We start from the raw sequence: 11,062 nt of genomic DNA on the forward strand, positions 1-11,062 counted from the left end.
AGGTCACCTTTAACCCAGATGTGTATGACAATTTAAACGTCTTCTTGTGTCACAGGTATCAAGCCAGCACTATCCTTTACCCATCATTATGTCTCTGGTGATCAGCTCCTTTGGGATAAAATCACACAATTCTCATACTCTCAGACTGAGCCGTGGGTTGCAGTTCTGTGTCTCAGTTTGTGGTAAGCAGGAGATCCAAGCAGGAGATCTGTACTTGCAGGCACCTGCAAGGTTGTTCTCTCCAAAAGCAATGAGTGGTAAAAAGTAACCAGCCTACCTAAAGCAAAATATTACTTATTTAGAACAAAAGTATTTTGGTAAAAAAAGTATGTTTTGAAACAATTTATACATGTCCTTTTCCTTCAAGTTAACCATCTCCTGAATCTAAAAAGGCTTTATATGCTTTTTAATATTCCCTCTGTTCTCTTTCCTTCTGTGTCAGTCTGTCTCTCTAGAGTTTCTAATAAATTACACTTTTCCCAACATTTCTGAGTGCCTTTGTTTCTCTTTAGTGCTTTTGATGCTCACAATCCCAGTTTTGGCAAAATTAAGTTTGCAGTCTATGGAATAACACCTCTTCTATTTAAAGGATAATATACCAAACAGAACGGGAGATTAGCTGTTCGTAGTACAAAGGCTGTAGGCAAATACAGAATGGGGATTAATCATGCTTGGCAACAATTCATATAGAACACTGATTTTGAAATTGAAATTCACAAGCACCCATTTTATATGTCAGTGGTTGTCAACTGGGGATACTCGTAACCCTAGGGGTATTTGGAAAGGTCCTAGGGGGTACATGTGGGCAGGCGGGGACCGAGCGCTGCCACCCACCACCCCGCCCAACAGCCTCCCAGGAGCAGGGCCGGGGGGAGAGGCAAGGGCAGCGGCACCCCCTTGTGGGCCAGACAGGCACCACCTGGCCAGACACAGGTGGGGGGAGTTCATGCGTAGGCCGCCACCCCACGCCACTTTCCCACAGCCAGTCGCACATGCAGCTCCACAGGCTGCTGATGGGCAGCACGCAACTGGCCGGGTGCGAGGCCTGTCAGCAGCCCGCAGAGCTGCATGTGTGACTAGCTGTGGGAAGTGGGGGGCAGTGGGTGGCGGTGGCTGCTGCATGCAGGGTTCACCCTTCCCCCCTCTCCCCCCGCTCCACATCTGGCTGCCACCACCAGGAGTACACTTCTTTAAAAAGATTGAAACTCCATTCTATGTGACTAGTTAGGAGTGGGCATGCTTTTTTTTCTTTTGTAGCTCAGTCACATTATAGGGAGTGTTGAAACGATAGATGCAGGGGCAAGAACTTTGAGGATGCATGTGGAACAGTGTATCCTTAATTTTTCTAAGTCTTATTCCAAAATACAAAGTTCTGTCAGCGTGCACCTTTGCTGGCATATGCTGCATCTACATTGGGGGTCTAAGAATATTGCTCTCTTATTGAAGTAGCATTAGCCCCATTGTGCAGATAAAGACTGTGTAATGAGGTCCACTACCCCACTACTTGGGCACTGGATTAGCATATGATTAGCCTTTTAAGTGATGGGCACTGCCTACATCTGGTTCTGCTTCTGGCTCATGATTCTAGCCCAGGGACTAAGATATCTGGAGAGCCAGAGAAGGAGGTAGTTCTGAAAAAGTCATCATGACTGCTAGTGGAGTGCTAGATATTTTGCTAGAGCAGAAGCTGCAGGGCATAATGGAGGGACATAAGTGCTAGAGTAAAAGATGAGAGAATTAGCTGGTATAAAGTACACTGAAGGGCCAGACACTGCAGAAGCAGGCCAGTAGGTAGCTAATGGTCTGGAAGTAATGGAGAAAGCCAGAATGGAGAGGTCATGTCAAGGTATCTATGTGAGGAAGGAAGGCCATTTTGTTTGTAATATACAATGAGTTAGACTGTTTCAGGATTATGGACAAGGCAAGAAGATGTTGGACTGGCATGATCCAGGTTGGGGTAATCATGCAGTTTAATACCAATGTTGACCATTGTTGACAGCACTCTGCAACATAAGACAAATGGTCATCTATGCATTCTGCACAGCAGAGATGTACAACAGCCATACGTAAGGGCAACTGCTTTTGCCTGCTCCTTACTGCTGCCATTAATTATAAAGAAATGAGGTAAAAGATGCAAACAGCACAAGAGCTAAAATTTGAGTCTCTGACCTACTAAACACTGCCCTGGACATACTGTAAGTCTTGCAGAAGAAGAATGTATTGCAATTACACATTGAGTGGAAAATGAATACTTTATATAGCCCAATACTAGGGAAGCTTTATTTTGGGATGGAGCTGTAACAAGCAACATAAATGTTTATACATTACATAAATCTATGTCCAGGAGATTCACTGCAGGTCACGTTTTTCCCAGTTAAAAACTGAAGATCGTTTACTGATTTTCAACTCTTAAACAGTTATAAAATGGCATTTGTTAAACTGTTGTAAGTATTCATTGGTTGCACTGCTGAAGGGAAGAGCAGTTTATGGTCAAGTAGATTCCCAAGCAGAAATTTTTTTATGCAGGGTCTGTCTTTATGAGAGTGCTGTCTTCTAGGAAAAAGGCTAACTTAATTATTCTTAGAAAGGCATTAGGTAAGTAATGTTAAAATGTCCTAGGAAAGACTCAACAGATTATTTAGACAAAAACACAGGTTGGGAAAGGGATTGTGTATATGGTCGTTACGATTCTTTCCCTCATCTTCTCTCCGCATGTACAAAATAATAATACAAAAAAATTACAAACCAAAATCTTGGCAGACTCTGTGGAATATCTGGATTTAAAAAAGCCAGCGTGCATTTTTCCCACTGGGACCATGTCTGACGCTATCAGTTACTGAAAGTCCTGAAGTCAAGGAGTAAAGGTATGATAGAATTTGACTGACACTTCCAGTGTAAACATCGTGATCAGTAGTTAGTTTGACCAATCTCTACAGAGCAAAAGGATTGGCATGAATTGTGATGTCCTTAATATGAACATCGTTAAGAGGTCGATAGGTTTTCTCATTCACTGGCAACTTCTCCAACTCATCCAGGGTCTCCAAGCCATCAATTACCCTGGAAAAAAAGCAGAACAATTAGGAGATTCATAATGAAAGGTCTATTTTTTATACTCTAGGTATCTCAAAGTTCTTTGCAGCGAATCTATAACTTACAAGGCAAGAACTGAGGAAGCAAGTAAGGCAGCATACTGTTTGGACAATTGGATGCTAATCTATTTGAAACAGAAATTTAAGTGTCCATGAGTGACTCCTGGATGATGACCAGACAGGAAACTATTGTAAATCAAAACAGAAGAACTTCAAAGAGAATAATAGTAATACTCCCATAATCAAAGTTCACACCTCAGTGTTCTTTCCCCCAAATTTATTTATGCACCACCTTTCCTCTCAGAAGCTAAATTAGAATCAGCATCAGTAAAATTGGACTTGCTGGACAACTGGTGAAATATGAGAAACAATAACTACAAAAACAAGTCATTCTGATCTACCCCATCTCTGCTCTGTACAGGACAAGCAAAATAATTAAGGGATCAGTCCATCATATTCTTACTCAAGCAAGAAGTCCTTACTATGAGTAACTGTATTTAATTTAATTCAATAACTTGTAGGAGTAAAATAAAGGGTTTGCAGGATGAGGTTATATATTTAATGCTTTAGTTTAGTTTCACATTAATAATGCTTGTGAACTAACAACTACAGGATATTTCAGACAAGATTGATTTTTACAGGTCTGTTATGCTTGCTCTGGTATAATATCAGTCATAACATGATGATAAGGAGGTATATTGCTGAATCACTCACTTCCCAAAGACAGTATACTTCATATCCAGATGTGGCTGCTTGCCATATGTGATAAAGAACTGAGATCCATTGGTGTTAGGACCATTATTTGCTAAGGAAACAACTCCGCGGACACTGTGCTGGAAGAGATACCAGAAAGGGAAAATATGCATAAACACTCTTGCTTTGGTGAACACAGGACTGCGATACACATGCAAGGGTCAATTACTTTATGCTTCAAGTCCCAAACTTTTAAAAAATATGAAACAAAAGTTGATCCCCTGCTAACTGCCAATCGTGATCTACTACTAACTCCTCAGATATGCCCCAAGTTGAAATACTTTCCTTACCCCCAAAGGAGCATGAAAGACATCTCACAGCCATACAAATTCCTTGTTCCCATGATCTGCAGAAACAGACACCCCTAACTCTGCCCCTTCCCAAACTATTGAGACTCCTGTATCCCACTTCTAGCCTCCAACAATTACCATCAGCCAGTTTTTCTGGTGCTGCTCTTCCTCTACTCCTTGGAATGCATTTTTGTTATGAAAAATGTCTATATTATAGAGCATAGAAATACCTTTAGGTATTCACTGAATTCATCTTCAAACTTCCTGCCCCAGATACTGCTACCTCCTTTCCCAGAGCCTGAGAAAGAAAAAAAGTGATGTGAATATATTACTACTTTCTCAGATTGGGGAAAAAAAATCACTGTTCACTGCCATTTTCAGAAAACTCGCCTAATACACTTACATCAATTGAAACACTTAGAGAACTCAGTCTGCTGGGCCAGGGATTAGGATTTTGTTGTTTATACAGTATGTAAAACATACAAGGCCCTGATCCTGAATGGGGTGCTCATACATCAATAACACAATTTATAGAAAAAGGGATTGTGATATTCACAGATTCAATTCAATATGACTGTGAGTGGCAGGAGAAGTGAATCAAACTTTCCTCCAAATGGCAGCCACTCTGTGGTAGTTGTCCCAAATGCTAGAGATATTTTGGAGACAGCATAGTCTTGGTATAGAAACAGGAACGCTAGTCACTGACTACCTGTGCAACCTGTGGCAAATAATGGTGGTAATAATGCACATCAGCCATTATCTGATCTGCTTAAATTTGTGTAGTGGTTTGCATCTGAACTTAGCTACATGAGTGTATTATTTTAAATCCAGAGTTAATGGCTGTTTACCTGAATTAAATATTTTTTCACAGAAACCTACCTAGATAATTACAATTTCTCTAAGCAGCTATGATGCATCTTATTTTCCTGCCAAACCTGAGAGCGCACATTGTATCAGACACTGATAGAAAGATTTACCTGCTGGATCCCCTGTTTGTACCATGAAGCCCTTAATATTCCGATGAAATATGCAGCCATTGTAGTAGTTACTAGCACAAAGAGCCAGGAAATTCTACAGATGAAATTGCAAGAGTGCTTTATTAAGAAACAATTCAGCAGTATTCTATTATGTTACAAAACACCTTGTGGTATCCCAAAAGCAACTTTGTGAAGATTGGCAAAGCTAACTTAGCCCTTCCTACTTTGCAATGCAGGGAGATGCTGCCATCAGTCTGCTTCTAGCTCCTGAAATATGTACAAATCCAGTTATCCAGGATCTCTCATTGTCTCTCCTTTCTTAAGACTTATAAATACAAGCTGTACTAATAACACAAGGTAAACTACTACTATTTTTCACATCAAAACCAATCTATGAGGGCTGGTGAAATTTCTGCAGACAATATATGGAGGAAAAGATCTAATAGAGACATGTGACTCTTAAATACAACACAGGCACAACACTCTTATACATGTAACCAGTGATGTATCTAATTTCAGACAGGGACTGCCCTAGTTTTATTCAGTAACAGACAAAATAACAGGACAGATGCTGCATCACATTTATGTGCATTAACTCTTAACTGAAATCAACAGGACTACTTGCAGTATCCGAAGATATAAACGTGAATCTTAGCAGTTTTGTGGCCAAAGTTAGAAAAAAAGAAATTGCAAATCACTCCTATATTCTGTCTGAGACAAGGGCCAGTACCAGATGCTGTAGAAGAAGGTGCAAGACCCATCATAAACAAATTAGGAATAATCTACATATATCAGGTTTTATTTCTAATTCTTGCTATAGTAAGTTGATTATTCTCTGAAGCATGCAGTTTGTGTCTTATGCAATAAGATATTTTCATTATTTATAAATCTTGCTAAATTCTTGGCCTTACTGATGTCATGTGACCATGAGTTCAACAGGTTATTCATGTACGGTATCAAAATTTACTTCCTTTTATCAGTTTTGAACATGTTCCTTTTTAATCTCAATGGAAGCTCTTCTATTATATGGAAATGTACATGAAGATGCCAAGTTTACTTTTTCTCTACCATTCATTATTTTGTTTCCATCATGTCCTCTCTTATTTGTCTTTCCTGAACACTGAACAGTTCAAGTCTTGTCATATTACTCACTTCACAAGCCTTAGGAGTTCGTTCACAGAACAGCTCTATTTTAATATCTCCCACATCAGTGTGCAGAGTAACAGCCTGAGAGAGAGACAGAAGAAAATCATTAACCAGCCTCTTGACTTAAAAAAGCAAAAACCAAGTCTCAAGCCCTGCTTCATTTGCTAGTCACCCTGGAGAGGTAAACATTTCCCTGTTAACCATTATTTTGATTCCTGTTCATATCTCTGGGCATGCAATATTAAACTGGTAGCATATCTGGATTTGTTCCTATATTAGGTGAATTAACTCAGCCTGTACGTTGGGCATCTCAGTTACAAACAAAACCCTGAACTGCTTAAAAAAACCTGAACTGCTTAAAAAAAAAACAGTAATAAAACTGGGAGCAATAATACATCACTGACTGCATTAGAGCTTTCTCATTATGCTGTCTAGAAAGGCTATGAACAGATGTTGTCTTTGAAGCAGGAGTAGCTGCACCAGCATACGTCCCAGCAGAGCTGATCTGCTTCACTGGTGTTTACAGATGTTGCCGGGGACCATTTTTACACAGGATCAGGCCCCTGATGCTCCAGGTGCCAGGTCCCAAGTTGGAATACAGCAGCAAGATACTTGCACAGTGGGAATCCCTTGCAGGGGATCCTTGCATCCTGTGTTTGCAAGTGGGGACATCCCTATACAGATTCTCCTATTTGTAGATGTGTGTCCCAAATTGGGGAATGGCAGCCTGATGCCCACACCATAGGAATCCACTATGTAAACACATGGGAATTCCCCTGCAGAGTATTTGGAGTAATGCAGCTGTTCAGCCTGAGTTACACCCTGGGGCTACATTTTCATCTGTAGGAACACCACAAATAGAGTGAACTCAAAAGTAACATGGAAAAAGTCATGACTGTGAAGAGCCTAGCCAGTCATTTCTCTGCCCAGCCACAACAAAAACCTGGGTTTATTCCAGTTTTGTTCAAAGACACCACTGCTTGTGGGGTATGTAATTCTGTCTATAACGGGAAAGAAAGACTTCCTTACATGACAAAACTGCAACCTTTCAGGTTACTTTAAAGACAGCACTGATGGGCTCTGAAAGGTATCCTATAAACCCCTCCCTATGAAAGATGATGGCTTCAAAATGCAGTTCTCTTAGTAGCCAGTGGTATGTTTGATTATGCATTCTTATATACAAGCACAGAGCAAACTTCCAGGAAAGTATGGTTTAAGCAGAGTAAGCAAGCATGTGCTGAAGTGTTGACTTTATTAGGGTGGAATGTGCTGAGAATTAAAAATAAAAGAGTAAGGTGACATGCTAATATAGGATGAAAAATGGTTGTTAACCAACTGGCTCCAAGACATCTAGACAAGGCCAAGAAGAATAATAGGGTAAACAAGTATAACCAATTGTTTGGTTATGACATATCACCCCTTCCTCGAACCTATACAGAAAAGCCTCAAACAACTGCAACCCATACTAGAAGAAGACCCAATTCTTGAAGAGATCTTCTCAGAACCACGCATCCTAGCCTTTAAACGAGCACTGAACCTCACTAACCTCATCACCAGAAAAAAACATCCTCCGGCCCAAACACACTGAATGGATCCACACCATGCCATGACAAGAAATGTAAAACCTGCCAACATATCTCCATCACCCCCACAATTACTACACCTCACAACAAAACCATCAGCATTCCTGGATCTTACAAATGCACATCCAGAAATGTAATATATCTCATCCAATGCACCAAATGCCCCGATGGAAAATATGTAGGAGAGACCAAACAACAACTGTGCACCAGAATGAATGCACACTGGAAATCTATCACGAGTACTGAACAGGAGTACTCATGACCCAGGCTGGGCTCTGGATTATTCATAATTTGTTGCTGTCTATGAAAAACTCCGGGGGGACTTGGTGGCAGCCTAAAGTATATCAGGGGCATACAGCAGGGCTTGGGGAAGCATCTAGTCAGCAAGGCCCCTAGGGCAAGACAAGAAATAACAGGCAGAAACCAACTGAAGATTGCTTCAGGCTAGACACAAGAAAAAAGTTCTTCATAAGCCAAGTGCTGAGGGTTTGGACCAGGCTCCCCTAAGAAGTGGTACAGTCACCCACCCTAGTGATCGTCAAAAAACGTCTTGACCCCAGCAGTCTTTCCTGCCCAAGTGCAGAAGGGCTGGACCCAATGATCTGTTAGGCCCTTCCAGGCCCTAACAACTATAAAACTATGAAAAAAATGCTATTTATTAACTATCAAGATCCAATCAATTACCCACCTATTAGTGACAGAGCTAGCATTTCAGAGCACACAGATAATTAAATCAGAGCGTTTATAAAGAAAAACAAGCTAACCAGAGTGAAGACAAAACCTCACTCATTGTACCAGACATCTGTATGGAAAACAATGCAACATCTGCATGTTTTTACTATATTTAAATGTAAAGAAGGGAAGCTGTTTAACTGGAATCTCTGTGAAGACAGTTTGTCTATTCTAGCTCAGATATGCAATATTAATTAGACAGTTACAGTGAGACTGACATCTTTGCTTTTCCAGAGCATATTGTCCAGAAAACAACAAAACAGAAAGTTGAGATTTTTACAATATGGAGGTAATTGTGGGATTATCTGGGACACAGAGCATCTGTCCTGTTTTCAAGAAATACCAGTCTCACAAAATGTAAAAGTATATAAAAACCCCTTTCTGCCTCACCATCCCTTCTCATTAGGTGTCCAAGTGTCCAATGTGCAGACATATGTAATGGTTTCCTGCAAAGAAAATACAGTTATTTTAATTCCTATTCATCATTTCCTTTTAATTCTAAAACTCACTAACATCTACATCATGTGGCTTACATGCATTTTATAAAAGCCATGCATTACTTTGAGAGCTACAAATTAATAGAAAAAAAGTTCTTACAGTTAAGAGACGTATGAAAAAAAAGCCTTTTTATATGATGAAAGACTGAAAAAATTGTGACCAGCATAGAAAGCCAGAAGGGACCTTTTTTGGCCTCCTGTGAAACACAGGCCAGAAAATCTTATCCACCTGTTACAAACTCACACCCAAATGAGGAAAATTTGGGGCATTCAAGGAGTGTCATGAATAGATGTTTTCCTGAATTAAAAACACTAATATGGTGTTGGGTCTCTGTAGCTAATGTTAAAATGTGTTTAGTTTTTATTATTTTTATGTTTCAATGAACCATGCTATTTGATGTATATGTATTTTTGTATTTTAAGCAGGGATCCTGGTTTTCTATTTAAAAATCCCAAATTCTCTAATTAAAAACCCCACAAAAATTCCAAATGATCTTATTAAAAACCCCCAAATCAGTGTTTTTTCTGCGATTAAAATGAAATATCACTATATATATAGGTATTAGTTGAACACAATGTTTTATTAATATATTTACAATTTAAAAGCAATCTGGAAACCTACCAATGCCTCAATCATTATAATAAAGTCTAAATTTATATATATTTTGGCATGTGATTTTAGTTTTTTTATCATGGAAAATCAGAGCCCCCCCCTTTGCTCACCAGGACACAAATCCAGCAGCAGCTGTTCCTCCCTGCTGCTTTGTGGCACTGAGCAGCCCTGATATACCAGTGCCCTGCCCCTGCCCATTTTGTTGCTCCTCACTTCCAAGCAACAGTCCTCACAGCCATGCTGGTGCCCCTCACTCCCAACCCACAGCCCTTCCAGCGCCCCTCACTCCCAGCCCACAGCCCCCTGGTCCTGCTACTGCCCCTTACTCCCAGTGCCAGCCCTGCCCTGCTGGTGCCCCTCACTCTGAGTCACAGCTCCCTAGTCCTGCCAGTGCCCTAGTGTGTGGGGAATAGGGTGGATGTGTGGAGGGTGGGGAGTGTGGGCACAGGTGATGTCAGGGGAGATGGGGGAGCACAGGCAATGTGTTGTGGGGCAGGGGAGGGCACATCTTGGGGGATGCAGAAATCTGGGAGGCATGCGCCTCCAATTCCCCTCCCCAACTGTCACCTGTGCTCCCTGCCACTCCCCGCCCCCCCACCTGTGCCCACTCTCCTCTCCCATAGACTTACCTGGAGGGAGCTGTTCTCCACCACACTGCCTGGCTGCCACATGCAGGTGTGCACACACGCATGCATATAGCACCCTCTACCCCCTGCATCCAGCTCCTCCCAGTCCCAAGCAGCCCATTACAGGCTGGAACTCTGCCAGTCTACAAGGGGAAACCCATGGTTTCCAGGGTTTTTCTCCTTTAAAAGAGAAAATCCGTGTTTTTCCACAGCAAATGGGAAACTCAGATCCCTGTATATAAGGAACTCATATTAGCCTGTCAAAGGATTGTTGATTAGCTGTCAGGATAGACAAAGACTATTTGCAGCTAAGAGGAACAATGCTTGGTTAGCTAAGGAAAAGAAATCACTGAGAGTTCATATGAGAAATGGCTATGCAGACATTAGCTGAGCTGAGCTGAGGTATGTGAGTGGAGACCTGTTCCCAGACAATGGGTGTTTACATTTCAAACAGGAAAGGAGTTAGCTGGGGGAAAGTCTAATCAAAAACCTTTAAATAAATATGAGTATGAGACTGTAACTCTTTGTCATAAGTGATAGCTAGGGATACTGGATCAGGTGTCTGAAAGGATGTAAATATTTCCTAGGTAGGCCAGCATCAGGAAAGAAGTCTACTCTGACAAGCAGGGCTCATGCCAGGGGTGTCAAGCATCCGGCCAGCAGGCAGGATCTGGGCTGTGAAGCCGGGTCAGGGTGCTGCTTGTGGCCTGGGCCAGTCCGCGAGGCTGGACCCTGTCCACAGACCCCGCCCCCCCC

The 11,062-nt window shown here is 41.4% G+C and overlaps 1 protein-coding gene across 1 annotated transcript in view; it reads right to left on the reverse strand.

Annotated features, from left to right (window-relative positions):
• Window positions 1-2,257: 2,257 nt before the first annotated feature.
• The window catches only part of PPIL3 (peptidylprolyl isomerase like 3), an 8,969-nt gene continuing 164 nt past the window's right edge, over window positions 2,258-11,062 (reverse strand). The window contains exons 2-7 of the mRNA XM_019523199.1: window positions 8,961-9,016; window positions 6,262-6,336; window positions 5,110-5,203; window positions 4,363-4,430; window positions 3,804-3,922; window positions 2,258-3,057 (exon numbers count right to left, since the gene is read on the reverse strand). Of these exons, the coding sequence (XP_019378744.1) occupies window positions 2,931-3,057; window positions 3,804-3,922; window positions 4,363-4,430; window positions 5,110-5,203; window positions 6,262-6,336; window positions 8,961-8,963 (486 nt within the window). The 5' untranslated portion in view covers window positions 8,964-9,016 and the 3' untranslated portion in view covers window positions 2,258-2,930. The remainder of the gene's footprint in view (window positions 3,058-3,803; window positions 3,923-4,362; window positions 4,431-5,109; window positions 5,204-6,261; window positions 6,337-8,960; window positions 9,017-11,062) is intronic.

The sequence above is a fragment of the Gavialis gangeticus genome, unplaced genomic scaffold, assembly GCF_001723915.1.
Source record: "Gavialis gangeticus isolate Ggan-Ray unplaced genomic scaffold, GavGan_comp1, whole genome shotgun sequence".
NCBI classification, from domain to species: domain Eukaryota; kingdom Metazoa; phylum Chordata; order Crocodylia; family Gavialidae; genus Gavialis; species Gavialis gangeticus.